We start from the raw sequence: 22,353 nt of genomic DNA on the forward strand, positions 1-22,353 counted from the left end.
AGCAATTATCAGCTGACATTTAGTTGTTTTTTTTTTTTCCCTTTGACCGTGCTGCGTGGCTTGAGATCTTAGTTCCCTGACTAGGGATTGAATTCACACCCCCTGCAATGGAAGCTCGGTGTTTTAACCACTAGCCAGGGCAGTCCCTCACATGAAACATTTTTGTATAAATTTGAGTGCTTTTCTCCTGTTAATCTGTCTTTGTCAGTTTAAGACCCAGCCAGAGACAATAAGAGGTTCAAGAAAAACTTTTTTTCCTTCCGTACACTGTGCATAAGCTGTTCTGTTTGTTTTTATTTTGTAATATGACACACGTCAACATTCTCAAATAATACAGCACTCATTACCGAGCACTCTAATATGACACTAAGTACCATTTTCCCCCACCACATACAATGATGATGCCTCTCCAGTATTGGTTTTGTTGTTCCTAACCCATTAGGGAGAAATGCCTAATTGTTTCTGTTTAATATACTCAACTTTTAACATAATTCACAATTTTTCATATGCTTCCTGGCTATTTGAACTTCCTTTGGAAATATTTTTGTCCATTTTTCACTTGGATTATTCATCTGTTAATTTTTTTCTCATTTTGGGGGCTCGAGGCATATGGGAACCTAGTTCACTGATCAGGGATGGAACCCACGCCACCTGCAGGGGAAGTGTGGTATCTTAACAGCTGGACCACGAGGGAAGTCCAGAGAGAACCTAAAATCCTCTACATCCTAAAGTGGGAAAGAATGCATCACTGGGTGGGCTCGAACCACCAACCTTTCTGTTAACAGTCAAAAGTGCTAACCAGTAGCACCAAAGAGACACCTCGCTAAGATTTAAATTGAGGAAGAATTAAAAGCCCCTTTGACTGTAATCCCTCTTGTTGCCTATTGTTGTTTGGTTGCACATTCCCCTCCACTGGAAGGAGGATTCCTAACCACTGGACCACCAGGGAAGTCCCCATCATTTTCTTGTAATTTCTAACTTGTTCCCCAGCTTGCACTCTCTTTTACTCTACTCTATGTTGTCCATAGCATACTAATAACTTCATTCGTACTTCTAACATACTAATAACTTCATTCATCTATTGAACAAATATTTGTGCAGGTACTGTCTTGAGCATTTGAGATGAAAGTGTTAGTTGCTTAATTGTGACTGACTCTTTGTGAGCCCATGGGCTGTAGCTCTCTAGGTTCTTCCAGTCCATGGGATTCTCCAGGCATGAATACTGGAGTGGGTTACCATTCCCTTCAGGGGATCTTCCCGACCCAGGGGTTGAACCCAGGTCTCCTATACTGGAGGCAGATTCTATACCATTTAAGCCACCAGAGACCCAAGCATTTGAGATATATAAGTGAACATATAAAAATCCTTGACCTCAAACTTACATTCTACTGGGGTAAGACAGTCAATACACAAATAATAGATACTGGGCTTGCCAGGTGGCACTAATGGTAAAGAACCCGCCTACCAATGCAAGAGATGTAAGAGACAGAGGTTCAGTTCCTGGGTTGGGAAGAATCCCTGGAGAAGGAAATGGCAACCCACTCCAGTATTCTTGCCTGGAGAATCTCATGGACAGAGGAGCCTGGTGGACTACAGTCCATTAGGGTCGCACAGAGACCAACACGACTGAAGCAACTTAAGTGAAGTGAAGTGAAGTGAAGTCACTCAGTTGTGTCCGACTCTTTGCAACCCCGTGGACTGTAGCCTACCAGGTTCCTCAATCCACGAAATTCTCCAGGCAGGAATACTGGAGTGGATTGCCATTTCCTTCTCCAGGGGATCTTCCCAACCCAGGGATCGAACCTCGGTCTCCCACGTTACAGGCAGACGCTTTACCGTCTGAGCCACCAGGGAAGCAACTTAGCATGCATGCAATTGTTGAATAAAGAAACAGGTAAATCTTTGGGCATTTATCCAAGTACTTTTTAAAAAATTTATTTAATTTTTCATTTTTTTGCTTCACTGGGTCTTTTCATTGCTGCCCATGGGCTTTCTCATGTTGCAGCGAGTGGGGGACCTCCCTGGTGGCTTAGATGGTAAAGAATCTGCCTGCAACTTTGGAGACCCTGGGTTGGGAAGATCCCCTGGAGACGGAAATGGAAACCCACTGCAGTATTCCTGCTTGGAGAATTTCATGGACAGAGGAGTCTGGTGGGCTACAGTCCATGGGGTCGCAAAGAGTCGGACACAGCTGAGTGACTAACACATGTGTTCATAGTGAGTGGGGGCTCCTCTTTAGTTGTGGTGCCTGAGTTTCTCTTGTTGTGGAGCATGAGCGCTACCAGGACTAAACCTGTGTCTCTTGCATTGGCGGGCAGATTGAAAAAAAAGTCTTAAACAGCTGAATAACTTTGCCAATTAAAATTAGGTGAAAGAAAATACAGCTTATAAAATTTTATATTCAATATTTTGTAAATTATGATTAAGAAACACATGCTCGATTGGCAATTTAAACTTTAAATAAATATTTGTGAATAATTTATCTTCTGGATAACACATTTGTGGATCTTTCTGGTTTATCCAAAGGCAAAGAAAATAAAATATTAATGCTTAAATGTCTAAATTGTCTATCTGATCTAAGACTGCCTTTAATGTCTGAGCCTCAAGCAAAGAAAACAAGAAATAGTTCTCTATTCTTCCAAGGCTATAAATTTGCAGTTGATAAGGACTGGTGGGGTCATTTTTACTGCCTGGGATAACAATGTTTCTCCTGTCTTGCATTTTTAGATAATGAAGATAACAAATCCTTAAAAGTTCTTGCATTCTTGCCTAGAGGATCAGAAGACAACAGAAAAGATGTTGGTCATGACCTTTACTCTTAGGATTAGCTTCTTTGACCATTTTTGGGATTCAGGAACTCCAAGTTTATCTTGCTGTTTCAAAACTAGAGGCAGTATTTACAAGTTTTAAGGGAGAGGGAAAAGGAACAAAAATCAAAACAAACTTGAGCACTAGTGTACTCATTCTTTTTAATATTTTGACTTTTTATATATGAGCATGAAATATATGAAGGGCTTCCCAGGTGAAAAGTGAAGTGAAAGTGTTAGTTGCCCAGTCGTGTCCGACTCTATGCAACTCCATGGACATTAGCCCTCCAGGCTCTTCTGTCCTTGGAATTTTCCAGGCAAGAATACTGGACTGAGTTGTAATTCCCTTCTCCAAGGGATCTTCTTCTTCCAGGGATCAAACCCGGGTCTCCTGTATTACAGATGGACTCTTTACTCTTTAAAATACATGAAGGGCTTCCCAGGTGCTGCAGTGGCAAAGAATCCACCTGCCAATGCAGGAGACCCAAGACTTGGGTGAGTGGGAAATGGCAACCAACTCCAATATTCTTGCCTGGAAAATTTCACAGACAGAGAAGCCTGGCATGTGATTGAAAAGAGTTGGACATGACTGAGCACACACACAAACACACACACATATGAAATAAATGAGCTTCCCAGGTGGTTCAGTAGTAAAGAACCCACATGCCAATGCCAGAGATTCTATTCAGCTCTGTTGCTGGGTTGGGAAGATCCCCTGGAGAAGGAAATGGCTACCCACTCCAATATTTTTACCTGGGAAATCCCATGGGCAGAGGAGCCTGGCAGGCTACAGTCCTTGGAGGCACAAAAGAGTCGGATACAACTTTATCGACTAAACAACATCAACATAAGTGAATGATTAAGTAGATATTATGATACACCAACTTTGCTCTGGACTTCCCAGGTGATGTTAGTGGTAAAAAAATGCACCTGCCAATGGAGGAGATGTTGAGACGTGGGTTTGATCCCTGTGTTGGGAAGATCCCCTGGAGGAGGGCATGGCAACCCACTCCAGTATTCTTGCCTGGAGAATCCCCAGAAACAGAGGAGCCTGGAGGGCTACAGTCTTCAGGGTCAAAAAGAGTCAGACACAACTAAAGCAACTGAGCACACACACAGGCACGCATCCATAAGGTACATAAACTCCCTCTCCCATCCCTACTGTTGTCCACACCTACTGGCAGGTAAGTGTGGGAACCACACACACTAAAACCTCTACACAGTGGCAGACACTTGTTGCTGCCTTCCTACCTCCACAGGACCTCCACTCAGGGAAACATTGCCCATCAACCCTGAGCAATGAGATAATTGCAGGAGAGTTAATTAGATGTCCAGCATTCCCCTCATGGCAGCTATTACACCTTAAATCTTTGTGGTAGAAGAGCCATATCCATTCTTATTCCTCCCAAACTTACGAGCTGTGCTGTAAAATGTCTACATTAATGCCTTTGCCACTGTTTTACACAGCAGCAGCACCAAGCTCCTTCTTTCAAAGATAGAAAGAAAGTGAAGTCGCTCAGTCAAGTCCGACTCTTTGCGACCCCATGGACTGTAGCCCACTAGACTCCTCCATCCATGGAATTTTCTAGGCAAGAGTACTGGAGTACGTTGCCATTTCTTTCTGCAAGGGATCTTCCCAACCTAGGGATAGAACCCGGGTTTCCCACATTGTGGGCAGATGCTTTACTGTCTGAGCCACCAGGGAATCCCAAACTCTCCTTTCAAACTTTCAAACTCTGCCCTTATTGAATGAGCCACATCTAGCCAAATGCCCAGCCATGCACCACACATCTTGAGATCCCATCCTTGAGTTTTCATCCTCTGTGCATTTCTCTAATTTAGGACTCTTCCTTGGTACTCATTGTTAATATAAATGCCACTCTTCTCAGACTTCCCTGGTAATGCAGTGGATAAGAATCCTCCTGCCAATGCAGGGGGCACGGGTTTGATCCCTAGTCCAGGAAGACTCCACATGCCATGAAGCAACTAAGCCTGTGTGCCACAACCACTGAGCCTGTGCTCTAGAGCCCTCGAGCTGCAACTCCTGAGCCTGTGTGCAGTAACCACTGAAGTCCACGAGCTTAGGGACCATGCTCTGCAATGAGAGTAGCCAACGCAATGAGGAACTTGTGTAAAGCAACAAAGACAAATAAATAAATACAAATTTTTTAAAAATCCCACTCTTCTGCAAGATTTGAACACCTACCCAACTACCTATCCCCCTATGCCACTACCAGCTAGGTTACCAAGGCAAGAAGGGTTACTATTATTGCAATAAGTTACAAACAATTGGGCTTCCCTGATAGCTCAGTTGGTAAAGAATCAGCCTGTAATGTGGGAAACCTGGGTTCCATCCCTGGGTTGGGAAGATCCCCTGGAAAAGGGAAAGGCTACCCACTCCAGTATTCTGGCCTAGAGAATTCCATGGACTATACAGTCCATGGGGTCACAATGAGTTGGACACAACTGAGCGATTTTCACACACACACACACACACACACACACACACAATTACTGGACTAGTAAAACATGATATTAATCCAGAAAAGCAAAAAGTATAAATAAAAGTTATAGGCTATTTGAACCCAGGCATATGCTAGCAGCATGGATGTTTTTGACAGGATCGATTATCAAGGTCTACTTGACGTGGCCCACAGTTCTCAATAGACACTTTACACAGGACCAAATAGCTGTTGGGCTTCCCTGGTGGCTCAGATGGTAAGGAATCTGCTTTTAGTTCAGGAGACTCAAGTTCCATCCCTGAGTCAGGAAGATCCCCTGGAGAAGGAAATGGCAACCTGTTCCAGTATTCTTGCCTGGAGAATTCCAAGGACAAAGGAGCCTCGTGGGTTACAGTCCATGGGGTTGAAAAGAGTGAGTGACATGACTGAGTGACTAACATTTTCTTCAAATAGCTGCTATTCGTATATATAATATATTAATTTTGAGACTGGGTTATTTTATGTTCTTTCAGTCCTTAGAGGTGGAAGATCAGAGGAAAAACAAAGCTTGGTCTCTGGATTTCCTTTTTAAGCAACAGAGACTGAGGCAGAATGTCATTTGAACAACTCAAACAGGGGCACATGGCACTGCTCAAAACTCTGGCCAGGTTTTCTGAGCTGACTTAGAGTCCCCCTTGGTTAATATCCCCAAGTATTATGCAGTGTAACACCTCCAAGTTCTATTTTCACCTACCTTTTCCAAACAATCTCTATTTCAAATTCCTAATGTTCTATTTCAATGTATTGACATTAGAGAATTTCCCTGGTGGTCCAATGATTATACCTGTGGCGGATTCATTTTGATATTTGGCAAAACTAATACAATTATGTAAAGTTTAAAAATAAAATAAAATTGAAAAAAAAAATTGAAAAAAAAAAAAAAAAAGAATCTTCCCTCCAAGGCAGAGGACCCAGGTTCAATCCCTGGTTGGGGAATTAAGATCCCCCATGCCATACCACATGGCCAAAAGGAAAAAAAAGTATTCAATTTATTGACACTAGAATTCTATAACACTTGCATTCCAAGAGACCTAGTGCTTCTTTCTCGGGTTTATAAATAAAGTGGAATAAAAGCTAATTGAACTCAAAAAGGCATTCAAATTATATAGCTGGCTTATAAAATGAGGATAAAGATGGAGGAAAGAAAGACAGCTGTAGGCAAGAAGACAGCTGGCATCCCGGATGCCACACTATGGGGGAGTTAAAAGGCACCGATGTTTAATCTTCCTATGCCGTTCTTCTGGTGGAGGGGCTGGGAGGTGGGTACCAGGCCTGAGGCCCTCCATCAGCATTTCCAAGGAACATAAGAGGCTAGTGGAGGAAGACAAAGTAAATAAGAACTATAAGAGTCAACTGTAAGTCCCCTGCCCCTCTCTCAAATCAGATACCCTTTTTATTGGGACTTCTCTGGTGATCTATTGGCTAAGCCTTCAAGTTACCAATGCAGGAGGCCTGAGTTCCATCCCACATGCCTCAAATAAGACCTAGTAAATGAATATTAATAATTAAAAAAAGACACCTTCTTTCATAAGTAAACAAAGGGCTAAACAGAAGGTTCTTCATGGGTAGACAAAGGAAAGATCACAATCCTGTCTCTGGTTTCTCTTTCTGCTAAGGAGAAACCCAAGCCGTCAGTGAAACAAAGACAAAGGCATTCCTTTGCTCTCTGGACTGGATTTCCAGAACTGAAACGCCCAGTGGAAACTTACAAGGTGTCCCACCAGCATTACCTACTGAAAGTTCCATGGAATCTTATGAAGAAAGAAAACAAGTCCTTCTGGACACCTCATCCTCAAGCAAACCTGGTAATGAGACAGTATTTACTAATCTCTTCTGACAGGCCTAATTGATTTCTCATTTCCAAATATCTTTATTCAAATGTAAATTTGGGAAGCTGATTACTCTTAATTCTCTTTACATGAGAACACCAGCAGGCTGTCATATTGTAAAGTCATTAAATGTTTTCCACTAAGAGTACCTCATGAGAAACACTGGGCTGGATGAAGCACAAGCTGGAATCAAGATTGCTGGGAGAAATATCAATAACCTCAGATATGCAGATGACACCACCCTTATGGCAGAAAGGGAAAAGAACTAAAGAGCCTCTTGATGAAAGTGAAAGAGGAGAGTGAAAAAGTTGGCTTAAAGCTCAACATTCAGAAAACTAAGATCATGGCATCCGGTCCCATCACTTCATGGCAAATAGATGGGGAAACAGTGGTAATAGTGGCTGACTTTATTTTTTGGGCTCCAAAATCACTGCAGATGGTGATTGCAGCCCTGAAATTAAAAGACACTTACTCTTTGGAAGGAAAGTTATGACCAACCTAGATAGCATATTCAAAAGCAGAGACATTACTTTGTCAACAAAGGTCCTTCTAGTCAAGGCTATGGTTTCTTCAATAGTCATGTATGGATATGAGAGTTGGACTATAAAGAAAGCTGAGCACCAAAGAATTGATGCTTTTGAACTGTGGTGTTGGAGAAGACTCTTGAGAGTCCCTTGGACTGCAAGGAGATCCAACCAGTCCATCCTAAAGGAGATCAGTCCTGGGTGTTCATTGGAAGGACTGATGCTGAAGTTGAAACTCCAGTACTTTGGCCACCTGATGCAAAGAGCTGACTCATTTGAAAAACCCTGATGCTGGGAAAGATTGAGGGTAGGGAGGAGAAGGGGACGACAGAGGATGAGATGGCTGGATGGCATCGCCATCTCGATGGACATGAGTTTGAGTGAACTCCAGGAATTGGTGATGGACAGGGAGGCCTGGTGTGCTGCAATTCATTCGGTTGCAAAGAGTTGGACACAACTGAGTGACTGAACTGAACTGAACTGAACTGAAGTAGAGTTCAAGATACCAAGTTGCCTGTGGTGTACAGTATAGCCTTGCTACTTATCTACTTTATACATAATAGTGTGTATCTTAGTCCGAAACCCCTAATTTATACCCCTTGGGAGTACTGGTTCCTCATTCTGAAATTTCAAGAAATAAGGTGCATCCAGGGAAATGCTATAACAAACCTAGACAGACATATTAAAAAGAAGATCCATTACTTTGCCTACAAAGGTTCATGATGCTGGGAGGGACTGGGGGCAGGAGGAGAAGGGGACGACAGAGGATGAGATGGCTGGATGGCATCACTGACTCGATGGACGTGAGTCTGAGTGAACTCTGGGAGTTGGTGATGGACCAGAAGGCCTGGCTTGCTGCGATTCATGGGGTCACAAAGAATGGGACATGACTGAGTGACTGAACTGAATTGAACTGAACTGATAGCAAGAGAGTTCCAGAGAAACATCTATTTCTGCTTTCTTGACTATGCCAAAGCCTTTGACTGTGTGGATCACAATAAACTGTGGAAAATTCTTCAAGAGGTGGGAATACCAGACCACCTGACCTGCCTCTTGAGAAACCTGTATGCAGGTCAGGAAGCAACAGTTAGAACTGGACATGGAACAACAGACTGGTTCCAAATAGGAAAAGGAGTACGTCGAGGCTGTATATTGTCACCCTGCTTATTTAACTTATATGCAGAGTACATCATGAGAAACGCTGGGCTGGAAGAAGCACAAGAATCAAGATTGCCCGGAGAATCAAGATTGCCGGGAGAAATATCAATAACCTCAGATATGCAGGTGACACCACCCTTATAGCAGAAAGTGAAGAGGAACTAAAAAGCCTCTTGATGAAAGTGAAAGAGAAGAGTGAAAAAGTTGGCTTAAAGCTCAACATTCAGAATACTAAGATCATGGCATCTGGTCCCACCACTTCATGGCAAATAGATGGGGAAACAGTGGTAACAGTGGCTGACTTTATTTTGGGGGGCTCCAAAGTCACTGCAGATGATGATTGCGGCCATGAAATTAAAAGATGCTTACTCCTTGGAAGGAAAGTTATGACCAACCTAGATAGCATATTCAAAAGCAGAGACATTACTTTGCCAACAAAGGTCCTTCTTGTCAAGCCTATGGTTTTTCCAGTAGTCATGTATGGATGTGAGAGTTGGACTGTGAAGAAAGCTGAGCAGTGAAGAATGATGCTTTTGAACTGTAGTGTTGGAGAAAACTCTTGAGAGTCCCTTGGAATGCAAGGAGATCCAACCAGTCCATTCTAAAGGAGATTGGTCCTGGGATTTCTTTGGAAGGAATGATGCTACAGCTGAAACTCCAGTACTTTGGCCACCTCATGGGAAGAGTTGACTTATTGGAAAAGACTCTGATGCTGGGAGGGATTGGGGGCAGGAGGAGAAGGGGATGACAGAGGATGAGATGGCTGGATGGCATCACTGACTCGATGGACGTGAGTCTGAGTGAACTCCGGGAGTTGGTGATGGACAGGGAGGCCTGGCGTGCTGCAATTCATGGGGTCGCAAAGACACAACTGAGCGACTGAATTGAACTGGACTGATGGTTTTTCCCAGTAGTCATGTATGGATGTGAGAGCTGGACAATAAAAATGGCTGAACACCAAAGAATTGATGCTTTTCAACTGTGGTGCTGGAGAAGACTCTTGGGAATCCGTTGGCCTGCAAGGAGATCAAACCAGTCAATCCTAAAGAAAATCAACCCTGAATATTCATTGGAAGGATTGATGCTGAAGCTAAAGTTCCAATACTTTGGCCACCTGATGAGAAGAGTGGACTCACTGGAAAAGACCCTGAGGCCAAGAAAGGTTGAAGGCATGAGTAGAAGAGGACTACAGAGATTGGATGGCATCACTGACTCAATGGGCAAGAGTTTGAGCAAACTCCGGGAGATGGTGAAGGACAGGGAAACCTTGTGTACAGCAGTCCATGGTGTCACAGAGTCGGTCACGACTGAGCGACTAAACAACAACAAGGGAAAGGCAGGCACATGTGGGCATAGGGGTCAAGCAGGGGCAAAGTGAGTGGCATTCCTGGGCCACAGCACCGTGGTTCTGCTGTCAATGGCGTCCTCCAAGGTCCCGTAGGTACCTGGTGCCCACCTTGGAGCCCCACCCCACCCCAGGGCCACAGCAGCCTGGATCCAGGGTGGATGCCTCCTAAGACTGGTGAGGACAGGCTTCGATACATGAAGCACTGGTGGAGAGGGAGAAAGAACCCACAGGGAGCTTAGGGACCAGGTGGGCCAATGGGGGCAAGGAACACTGACCATGGACAGGGGTGGGGGGGAAACACGGGGTGGGGCCAGGTACCACCAGAGAGAGTGCAGTAATTTATGAACTGGATGGCGGTAGTGAAAACAGTGAGAGACTATTTTCTTGGGCTCCAAAATCACTGCAGATGGTGACTGCAGCCATGAAAGTAAAAGATGCTTGCTCCTTGGAAGGAAAGCTATGACAAACCTAGACAGCGTATTAAAAAGCAGAGACATTACTTTGCCAACAAAGGTCCATCTAGTCAAAGCTATAGTTTTTCCAGTAGTCATGTATGGATGTGAGAGTTGGACCATAAAGAAGGCTGAGCAGTGAAGAATTGACGTTTTTGAACTGTAATGCTGGAGAAGACTCTTGAGAGTTCTCTGGGCAGCAAGATCAAACCAGTCAGTCATTGGAAGGATTGACGATGAAGCTGAAGCTCTAATACTTTGGCTACCTGATGCGAAAAGACGACTTCTTAGAAAAGACCCTGATGCTGGGAAAGATTAAAGGCAGGAGGAGAAGGGGAGGAAAGAGGAAGAGATGGTTGGATGTCATCACCAACTCAATGGACATGAGTTTGAGCAAGCTCTGGGAGATGGTGAAGGACAGGAAAGCCTGGCCTGGTGCAATTCATGGGGAGTCAGACATGACTGAGGAGGGGTAAAGATCCTGGACAGTAAAGATCTCTTGCCAATGCAAGAGATGCAGGAGACACATGTTCATTCCCTGGGTTGGGAAGATCCCCTGGAGGAGAGCATGGCAACCCACTCCAGCATTCTTGCCTGGGGAATTCCATGGACAGAGGAGCTTAGAAGACTACAATCAATGGGTCTGCCACGACTGAAGCGACTTCGCAGGCAGGACGTCTGTTTGGGAGTGTTTTCCCCAACTGTGACCCTCCTCTCTCCCTTACTAAGCCACACCTCCCTTTGGAATACTTTTCTCTACCCCACCCTGTATTTTGGATCCACCATTTGTTGTCTGTTCCCTGAGGGCAAAATGGTTCTTTTGCCTGCGGCTCTCTACCTCTCCTGAAACCAGGCTACACAGATGAATGGAAAAAAAAAAAAGAATCCTTCAACTGGAGGAAAAAGGTGGGCTCAATACATAAGAGAGAAAGTGGAGCCAAGATTTCGATATCATCAGTTTCCATCTTCCCTGGTGGTCCAGTGGCCAAGACTCCCAAAGCAGGGTGCTGGGTTCCATCCCTGGTCAGGGAACTAGATCCCAGACACAGCAACTAAGCACTAAGCATTCACAAACTGCAACTAAGACCTAATTCATTCGGTGCTGTCAAGTGAATAAATAAAATAAAAGATATGGTAAAATAAATAAATATACTGGTATTTTGTTTCTTTCTCCCATCCCTGACTTTTCTTTTTTGCCGCACCAAGCCTGATCTTAGTTCTTAGACCAGGAACCAAACCAGTGCCTCTGCAGTGGATGTGCAGAATCTTAACTACTAGTTCGTGTGCTCAGTCACTAAGTCGTGTCAGACTCTTTGTGACCCCATGAACTGTAGCCCGCCAGGCACCTCAGTCCATGGGATTCTCCAGGCAAGAGCACTGGAGTGAGTTGCCATGACCTCCTCTAGGGGATCTTCCCAAATCAGGGATCAAACCTGTGTCTTCTGCAGCTCCTGCATTGCAGGCGGATTCTTTAATGCTGAGCCACTGGGAAGCCCAAAATGTTCCACATTTGCTCAAGTGTGTACATGTATTTTTTATTTCAGCCAATAACTTGGCTGAAAACAGGATTCTAGGTTGGAAATAATTTTCCTTCAGAATTTGAAAGATATGGTTCCATTATCTCCTAGCATCTGGTGTTGTTGAAGGATCTGAAGCCATCATATTTCCTGATCTTAAAGTCTCACTTTTTAACATTTTCTCTTCTATCAGCATTTTACATCTGCTTATGGTTTTGCTTTACTTACTATAAGGGGATAGCTTTGAATTCTCTTCAAACCCTTCTCTTCATGTTTCAGCTATCAAACGTCTAAATTCCAGATGGTTATTTTATTTTATTTTGCTCTCTTGAATTCTCCTTTATTAAAGGAGCATCTTGTTTGTTTCAAAAATATTATGTCCTCCTAGGGAAAAAAAATATTATATGATTTTTTTTATCTCTGGAGAAATCAGTGGTAGTTTTCATTATGAGTTCTTTTATAGTCTTTTTTCTAGTTGCTTCATGTCATTTGGTTTTTTATCTCATCATACTATAAAGATGTTAACTAATAAAAGGCAGCTAAAAGGGTATTACAATTTTTAGAAATTTTTATCCAGTCTTTGTATACATATTTAGGGTGTGCATTTTCTGAACTCTCCTATCTCTCATTATTTTTATCTTCTGTTGCTTGGGACTCAATTTCTATCAAGTTTGAAAAAGCAAAACTCCACCATTATCTATGTCCCATGCTTCTCTCCAGCCCTGGTTCTCGCAACTGTTTTTTTTGTTTTTAACTTTTTATTTCATGTTGGAGTATAGTCAATTAACAATGTTGTGACAGTTCCAGGGGGCACAGCAGAGCAACTCAGCCATACATGTACATGTGTCCATTCTCCCCTCCCATCCAGGCTACTACATAACACAGGGCAGAGTCCCCTGTGCTATATAGTAGGTCCTTGTTGGTTATCCATTTCTAAGTATAGCAATGTCTCAACTTTCTGGGAAAGGTTGAGGGCAGGAGGAGAAGGGGGTGGCAAAGGATGAGCTGAACATGAGTTTGAGCAAAGTCTGGGAGATAGTGAAAGACAGGGAAGCCTGGGGTGCTACAGTCCATGAGGGTCGCAAAGAATCGGATACAACTTAGTGACTGAACAACAAAAACACCCTTCTCTTAAACTTGGATTTCTTGAGTGAGGATTTATGTAGGCCTTTTTCATCAACTCACGTCTTAATCTTAAAGATTAAAGACTCCTGCAATCTGATTTTTGCCCTCACTTCTTCAAGGGCTCTCTGAGACTGCTGTAGGAGGGGTCACCTGTCCCAAAGGGGATACAGCTGAGAGCAGAATCACAGGAGTAGAACTTGCCCTTGGGAGCACCAAGAACCCACTACCATTTGAGCACAGATGGAATCATGTGGGGAGGGGCATGCTTGTTAAAACAAGAACTGCTGGGCCCCAAGGGCTTCCCAAGTGGTGCTAGTGGTGAAGAACGTGCCTGCCAATGCAGGAAACATAAGAGACCCTGGCTCGATCCCTGGATTGGGAAGACCTGGAGAAGAGAATGGCAACCCACTCCAGTATCCTTGCCTGGAGCATCCCATGGACAGAGGAGCCTGGTGGGGCTATAGTCCATGGGGTCGCACAGAGTTGGACAGGACTGAGGCAACTTAGCACGCACGCACACTTGGCCCGTCTTTGATTCAGTAGGTCTGGGTTGGAGCTCAACCATTTCTAATCATAACTAACAAGTCACCAGGTGCCTCTGATGTTGCCTGTCTACAGGGCACACCTTTGAGAACTATTTAAACAAAGCATTGTGACCTGACACCCATCTATGGCTACTCTTCATCCCCTACAAAAGCAGTCATTGACCCAAATGTCAACTTATGCTTTTTGCTAAAAACAAACAAGACTGCTTTTGGTATTTCTTCATAGTTTCCTGCTACGGAGGGATGAGGAGGTTGGATACTGAAGAGGAGATGAATAATGAATAACCAAAAGGTAGGGCAGCCGGGGATCTTCTACCCCGTAGTCAGCAGTTAATGTTAGGGCTCTTTGCCAGAATTCAATACAAATTTATTTTGGGGGGTGGAGGGTACCAATTTATAAACTTAATTTCAGCTGCTCCAGAAATCAAAAAGAGGCAATGGAATTGATAGTCTAAAAAAGAAATTAAAATTACAGATCCAAAATACACATTCATAAAATATCAATCTATTACACTGCGTATAACAGACCCTTTTTTCCTCTTTTCCCTTACTAGCATCCAAAGGTTTCAGATGAGTCAGGCAAAGAAAACCTGCTGTTAATTGGGAGTTAATTTATAGTCAGAGGGAAACTGCCGTCTCCTCCTTGAACTCTAGCACTTTAAGCCCAGTTCACAAACCAGCAGCCATATCTACAAGCAGAGTTTGAAAGAAATGGATTTTTCAGGCAACCTCAGGAAGACACAACCACAGAGGCGCCTTATAAAATCTCTACCCTACTTGACAGAGGGCATTATTACTCTCTCCTGTTAGTCCCCTAATAGGACTACGCCCATTCACCTTATCCTTTTACTCATTAGCATTTACATTAAAATAGGCTGGCTGATTGGCTTATCTGTTGTTTTTAAGAGGAAACAGGAGACTTTTACTCTCTCACCATGGCGTGTCAGCCTGGGTTTTTTCCCCCTCTTTCTTAGCTCTATAGTTCTTCCAGGCTTTTTTGGAGCAGTTTAAGCCTACAGCATCACCTTCCCCTGGCACCCAAAGATCTAGGAGAAGCTTCAAGCTGTGACTAGACTTCCGATGGATTCATCAGAAGATAACCCAACCTGGACCCTAGAGTCTCTGAAAACATCCATCGATGATGCTTCCCAGGCAATGCAGGGTGAGCTGGGGAGAGAGGGGGCTGGGTAGGGAAGGTTAAGAGCCTACCTTTCCTTCTGTTTTACTTACTTCAGTCTTTTACAGAGAAATGCAGTTAAGTAAATCTTCTTGGAGGAGAGGGTGGCCAGGGAGTGTAGGGCCCTCCTGTTTAAAAAAAAAAAAAAAAGCCAGATTAACAGGAGAAAAGTGGGAACTGTATTGTTTGCTTTCTATGCTCAGGAATCTGTCAGTCTTCTAAGGACATCTGAACATGCAATCAGAGTTCTCCTAGACCAGGGCAAATAGCATCTTATGAAATTTGTACTTTAAAAAAAATTTTTTTTAATTTTGTTTAGCTGTGCCAAGTCTTTAACTGTGGCAAGTAGGCTCTAGTTCCCTGATCAGAGATGGAACCTGGACCACCAGAGATGTCCCAGCGATTAGTATTTTCACCAGCATTATATTCCAATCACGAGTTTTAAAAATCTCTCCTTGGAGCCTCACAGGATCCCAGCCTTGGCCTCCCAGACCTACTCACTGGATTTGAACGCTTCTTACCCTAACTTCCCTGGTGGCTCAGAGGGTAAAGCCTCTACCTGCAATATGGGAGGCCCAGGTTCGATCCCTAGGTTTTGGAGATCCTCTGGAGAAGGAAATAGCAACCCACTCCAGTATTCTTGCCTGGAAAATCCCATGGACAGAGGAGCCTGGTAGGCTACAGTCCATAGGGTCCCAAAGAATTGTACACGACTGAGCGACTTCACTTTCTTTCACTTTATCCTGACTTCGGATGGGGATGGATGCTGTAGGGTGGTGGTGCACAGATGATGTGGAGCCAACCAACACCCTCTGGGCAGCCCAGGAAGCTGGGTGGATCCTGCTGGCATCTATTCTACCCTCTGCCTCCCCTGCATCTTGAAATCAGTATATACAAAGGGGAAAAAAATTAATGAAGATAATATCTATATAATATAGCCAGCCTTTCTCTTTTCTTGAATTTGCCTTCAGTTCAGTTCAGTTCAGTCGCTCAGTCATGTCTGACTCTACGACCACATGAATCGCAGCATGCCAGGCCTCCCTGTCCATCACCAACTCCCGGAGTTCACTCAAACTCATGTCCATCGAGTTGGTGATGCCATCCAACCATCTCATCCTCTGTCATCCCCTTCTCCTCCTCCCTCCCAGCATCAGCATCTTTTCCAATGAGTCAACTCTTTGCGTGCGGTGGCCAAAGTATTGGAGTTTCAGCTTTAACATCAGTCCTTCCAGTGAACACCCAGGACTGATCTCCTTTAGGATGGACTGGTTGGATCTCCTTGTAGTCCAAAGGACTCTCAAGAATCTTCTCCAACACCACAGTTCAAAAGCATCAATTCTTTGGCGCTCAGCTTTCTTCACAGTCCAACTATCACATCCATACATGACCACTGGAAAAACCATAGCCTTGACTAGATGGACCTTTGTTGGCAAAGTAATGTCTCTGCTTTTTAATATTCTGTCTAGGTTGGTCATAACTTTCCTTCCAAGGAGTAAGTGTCTTTTAATTTCATGGCTTCAGTCACCATCTGCAGTGATATTGGAGCCCAGAAAAATAAAGTCTGACACAGTTTCCACTGTTTCCCCATCTATTTCCCAAGAAGTGATGGGACCGGATGCCATGATCTTCGTTTTCTGAATGTTGAGCTTTAAGCCAACTTTTTCACTCTCTTCTTTCACTTTCATTAAGAGGCTCTTTGGTTCTTCTTCACTTTCTGCCAGAAGGGTGGTGTCATCTGCATATCTGAGGTTACTGATATTTCTCCTGGCAATCTTGATTCCAGCTTCTGCTTCTTCCAGCCCTGCGTTTCTCATGATGTACTCTGTATAAAAGTTAAATAAGCAGGGTGACAATATACAGCCTTGATGTACTCCTTTTCCTCTTTGGAACCAGTCTGTTGTTCCATTTCCAGTTCTAACTGTTACTTCCTGACCTGCATATAGGTTTCTCAAGAGGCAGATCAGGTGGTCTGGTATTCCCATCTCTTTCAGAATTTTCCACAGTTTATTGTGATCCACACAGTCAAAGGTTTTGGCATACTCAATAAAGCAGAAATAGATGCTTTTCTGGAACTCTGCTTTTTCCATGATCCAGCGGATGTTGGCAATTTGATCTCTGGTTCCTCTGCCTTTTCTAAAACCAGCTTGAACATCTGGAAGTTCACGGTTCACATACTGCTGAAGCCTGGCTTGGAGAATTTTGAGCATTACTTTACTAGCATGTGAGATGAGTGCAATTGTGCAGTAGTTTGAGCATTCTTGGCATTGCCCTTCTTTGAGATGGGAATGAAAACTGACCTTTTCCAGTCCTATGGCCACTGCTGAGTTTTCCAAATTTGCTGGCATATTGAGTGCAGCACTTTCACAGCATCATCTTTCAGGATTTGAAATAGCTCAACTGGAATTCCATCACCTCCATTAGCTTTGTTCCTGGTGATGCTTTCTAAGGCCCGCTTGACTTCATATTCCAGGGTGTCTGGCTCTAGGTGAGTGATCACACCATCATGATTATCTGGGTCATGAAGCTCTTTTTTTGTACAGTTCTCCTGTGTATTCTGGCCACCTCTTCTGAATTTGCCTTAGTACCTGACAATTTCACAACTGGGAATCTTAATCTCCATTTGCACAAGTCCGTGTAATTTGAGTGGATCCTGACTCTTTAATATAGTTTTGAATTATTTCACATGTATTTTTGATTGCTGCACTCAGGCTTTCTCTAGTTGTGGGAAGTGGGGGCTATTGTCTACTTGTGGTGCGTGGACTTCTCATTACAGTGGCTTCTCTAGAGCACAGGCCTCTAGTTACACTGGCTTCGGTGGTTGTGGTACACAGGTTTAGGTGCTCTGTGGCATGTGGGATCTTCCTGGGCTAGGGATCGAACCTGTGTCCCCAAGATTGGTAGCCAGATTTTTGGTAACCACTGTACCACCTTGAGACTTCTTGAGAGAAGTCTCAAGAGTGAGTGTTTAACAGCATAAAGCCTGGTTTAACTGGAATGGGTAATAGCCCGTGTGACTTACTAGTTCTTAAGGATGGAGAGAGATTATCACATTTGGGGATTCTTCGTCTATTGCATAGGTGTGGGGTCGCACAGAATCGGATACGACTTAAGCGACTTAGCAGCAGCAGCAGCTATAAAGGTGAATTGTTGAAACTTGTCACAGTGAAACATTTTGACTTGCATTAATGCTTTATGTCCCTACAGTCATATTAAAAATCATCCACACAAATGAAAATGGGAAAACTGTCAATATCTGATTTAGCTCCATGTTTTTCCACTTGGAATCATCTTAGGTACCTCCAATGCAGGAGATGCAAGAGATGCAGGTTCGATCCCTGGGTCAGGAAGATACTCTCAAGTAGGAAATGGCAACCAGCTCCAGTATTCTTGCCTGGAAAATTCCACGGCAGAGGAGCCCATGGGGCCTACAGTCCATGGAGCCGCAAAGAGTCAGATACACCTAAACACATACATAAATTGCGTATATACATATGACCCCATGGGAAAACACTTAACACTCAGAACTACTTGTAATAGCATCAAAACAAGTTTTGAGAAGAAAGTGTTTCCCATTATGATGGATTCCACCAGGCTTAAGGGCACACACATGCTAGTTAACTGCCCGTGGTATCTAGGGTCTGTCTTCACTCTGAGCAACTTCCCACTGTCCACTGTTGTGAGCTGCTTAAGAGCAGACCTAGTTTGGGCGAGAGCTAAGTGGCTTCTGGATATTGCAGCTTGCCCTAATCAATCTTTGTTTTCTTTTTCTTTCAGTTGCCACTCAACTCTCTGAAATGTTAGCAACAAACCTCAGTAACTTGACTCTCAACCCTAGTATCAAGTTGCCATATCTACCAGAATACCCATCTCAACTGACTGGGCAGTTACCTAGTGAGAAAACACCCCATAGGCGGAGAGGGGTAAGAACGGTGTTGAGTGAGCGGAGGTACAGGATGCAAAAGCTGATTGAATCTCTCAGACTTCGCTATGCCAAAGGAATTCCTCGTGTGAGTTCTGGGTAGGCAGCACTGAGCCACTCTGGGCACTCACAGATATCAAGATGTAAATACTGGCGGGAGGGTGGTGGTGGTGGTGGAATTACCTGGTGGTCCAGCGGTTAGGACTCCCAGGGGTTCGAACTCTACTGCAGGAGGCACAGGTTCTATCCCTGGGAGGGGCCTCAAAGCCCTGGGATTCAGCCACAAAAAAATAAATAAATACTGATGAACAGCAGCAGTCACACTGTACTCATGAGTGCAGGTGTGAAAGACACTTAGGGTTTTAAGAGTCTCTGACTCCTCTTAGGTTAGATGTGTGGCACTAGTAATCTGAATTTTGCTTGATAGCTTGTAATATATGTCTTTTTTTCTTCCCACAAAGTCTGACTCTCAAAGACAACTACAGCAGCAGGAGGACACTGAGGTAAGTAGAAAGTCTTACTATACAGGTGGGTGGGCATCTGGTTTGCAGGGGAGGAACAGTGGCAAATTGGCTTGGATTATCTCAATCTTCAGAAACTCTGGATCAATCCATTCGTATTTGTGTTTTTAAAAATATATGCATGTATGCTAAGTTACTTCAGTCATGTCCAACTCTTTGAGACCCTATGGACTGTAGCCCACCAGGCTCCTCTGTCCGTGGGATTCTCCAGGCAAGAATACCAGAGTGAGTTGCCATCCTCTCCTCCAGGGGATCTTCCTGACCCAGGGATCCAACCCTAACCTGCATCTTTTATTTCTCCCGCACTGGCAGGTGGGTTCTTTACCACTAGCACCACCTGGGAAGCCGTATATGTCTACATCTATAGCTACACTCTTTATGTATATTTAGACCAGTTTTAGGTCTCTAGCACAATTGAAATTTACTTAACTGATCCCACACATTCTCAGCCTCCTCTGCTGTCAGCATCTACTAGTTGGGTGTCGCAGTTGTGAACCTACATTATTGTTGTTTAGTTACTCAGTTGTGTCCAACTCTTTTGCAACCCCATGGACGGTAGCTTGCCGGGCTCCTCTGTCCATTGAATTTCCCAGGCAAAAATACTGGAGTGGGTTGCTATTCCCTTCTCCAAACGATCTTCCCAACCCAGGGATCAAACCCAGGTCTCCCACATTGCAGGCAGATTCTTTACCACTGAGCCACCTGGGGTGCTGCAGTGGTGAACTGACACTGACACATTATCATCATCACCTAAAGTCTGTGGTTTCCATTCAGTTTCCCTCTCGGTGTTGTGCTTGTGCTTTTTCACCTGCTGTCACAAACATGATGTTCTGTACCAGGTAGTAAGAGGGTGAATACCTGTGCACAGAGTGTCTAGCTAATGATTGAGTATCTCACATTTAAGACATTCAGAGAACTGAATTCGATCCCTGAATTTGACCTGACTTTGATTCCTGGGTTAGGAAGATCCCCTGGAGAAGGGATTGGCAACCTTCTCCAGTATTCTTGCCTAGAGAAGCCCATGAACAGAGGACCTTGATAGGCTACAGTCTATGGGTCACAAAGAGTTAGACATGACTGATAGAGTTCATAATACTTCAGAGAACTGAAGCATATGTATTCCTATATATATATATTTCCTTTTTAAAATTGAAGTATGGTTGATGCACAATATTAAAAAGTTAACAGGTGTAAGACAGAGTGGTTCACAATTAAAAGTTCTATTACATTTATCTTTATAAAATATTGGCTCTGTTTCCTGAGTTGTACAGGAATGTATTTATTGACAATCAGCAGCCATTACAAAATGACAATCTAGCATTCTTTGGCAGCCATACATTTCAATTTGTTTTTTCCCCCCAAAGTTTTTTGGTTTTGACCTTTTTTTAGTGTTCCATATTCCAAAGGTTGTTCTAACAGCCAACATTACATTTGTGGTTTGTTAATATCACTTGGGTGTAGAAGTAATTTATTATTTCAAATTATTAACCAGTTAATCCATCTCATTCTTTTTTCCAGATTCGATCAAGAGTGCGAAGATTCCAGTGTACCTGTAGTTATTGCCAGTTTAAGAGAAATCCTTCTGATGATAATTATGAGAATTATTACAACACAACATACAGTAATTATGCCATGGAATCGAATGAGTCATAAACCTTATTCTTGTACTGTTCTCTTGCTGGTAATTTTAGGATCATTATGAAGCAGCCTGGGAAAGATTGTACCAATATTTTGATAATATTTATTGTAAGTTTGTCTTTTTCACTTGCATCTCTTTCTACCTTAATACAGTTTTAACTTATGAGGAATCTATATGTAGCTTGGAATTGAAATGACTTGAATACACACTAATTCCACTTTGATCTGACACCATGAAGTACTAATTAAGTCTCAGGTATTGCCTGTTTCTTAACCCTGAAGTTGAAACTCAATATCAAGAATTTGAAACAAATTAACTTGGGAAGGAATGTAAAGATAACATTGGCTGGTTTGACCAGAGCATTATTAGTGTGTTAAATAGTAATAAAATTTTTTGATGTGCTGTTTCAGTTTTCAGTAGCAAATAGATGTGTTTATAGAAGATCTTAATAAAACTTGAGACTTATTTGAGTAACTTTAAGATAAATCCTTGTTCTTATCTTAGACTTGTTTTTGCCAGCTATGTATTAAATGAATAATACTTACCCCCATCACGTTCTCAGGATGTAAATATATCTGGTGTTCTAATTTTTTTTTTCTTTTTTTGGCATTCTAATATTTTGTGATACTGTCCTGTTGGGAATAAAGTTTACACATTTGAGGTAAGGTTACCAAACAGATGCACTGATGTTTGTACATAGTATCCTCTTGGAAGAAGTTAACCAGTTGATGTTGTAAAAAGATATTAAAGAATTGGGGGTGCTTCCCTGGTGGCTCAGTAGTAAAGACTCCACCTGCCAATGCAGATGAAAAACATACACAGGTTTGATTCCTGGTCCGGCAAGATCCCACATACCTTGGAGCAACTAAAACCTGTGTGCCATACTCTGGACCCTGTGCTCTAGAGCCCAGGACCCACAACTACTAGAGCCCGCACCCTAGAGCCCATGTTCTGAAACGAGAGAGGCCACCACCAGGAGAAGCATGCACTCCGAAACTAGAGAGTAGCTCCCATCAGGTGGCCAAAGTATTGGAGCTTCAGCTTCAGCAGCAGTCTTTTCAGTGAATACTCGGGGATGTTTCCTTTAGGATTGACTGGTTGGATGTCTTTGCAGTCCAAGGGCCTCTCCAGAGTCTTCCCCGTCACCACAATCCTCTAATTTAGTCCCTCTCTGAAGTACCTAGGCAACAGATTTCCGGAGTTATCTTGCAGATATAAAAGAACCTCACACCAAATGAAAGATGTTACTGCTGGATGACCACAAGCACAGAGCCCCAGAGACCCTGGAGCC

General features: G+C 43.4%; 1 protein-coding gene across 4 annotated transcripts; it reads left to right on the forward strand.

Annotated features, from left to right (window-relative positions):
- The first annotated feature begins 13,914 nt into the window (after positions 1–13,914).
- Positions 13,915–21,536, forward strand: DPPA3 (developmental pluripotency associated 3). Of its 4 annotated transcripts, none has more exons than XM_086404251.1 (5): positions 13,915–14,098; positions 14,851–14,968; positions 18,758–18,990; positions 19,364–19,405; positions 20,942–21,536. In XM_086404251.1, the coding sequence occupies exons 2-5, from the start codon at positions 14,887–14,889 to the stop codon at positions 21,074–21,076; spliced, it is 492 nt and encodes a 163-aa protein (XP_086260377.1). In that variant the 5' UTR covers positions 13,915–14,098; positions 14,851–14,886; the 3' UTR covers positions 21,077–21,536. The 4 variants fall into 4 exon arrangements, with proteins under 4 accessions (XP_086260377.1, XP_086260376.1, XP_086260378.1 ...); XM_086404250.1 differs by having other exon boundaries at positions 13,916–14,098; positions 14,781–14,968; XM_086404252.1 differs by lacking the exon at positions 13,915–14,098 and having other exon boundaries at positions 14,423–14,968; positions 18,758–18,903.
- The last annotated feature ends 817 nt before the right edge of the window (positions 21,537–22,353 follow it).

Source organism: Bos grunniens, chromosome 5 (assembly GCF_055505025.1).
Source record: "Bos grunniens cultivar Pamir isolate PY7600 chromosome 5, Bosgru_T2T1.0, whole genome shotgun sequence".
Lineage (NCBI taxonomy): Eukaryota > Metazoa > Chordata > Mammalia > Artiodactyla > Bovidae > Bos > Bos grunniens.

Coding starts and splice junctions, on each gene's coding strand:
- DPPA3 (XM_086404251.1), top strand. CDS start 14,887: ATGGATTCATCAGAAGATAACCCAACCTGGACCCTAGAGTCTCTGAAA. Junction 14,969..18,757: donor TGCTTCCCAGGCAATGCAGG/GTGAGCTGGGGA, acceptor TTTTTCTTTCAG/TTGCCACTCAACTCTCTGAA. Junction 19,406..20,941: donor AGCAGCAGGAGGACACTGAG/GTAAGTAGAAAG, acceptor TCTTTTTTCCAG/ATTCGATCAAGAGTGCGAAG.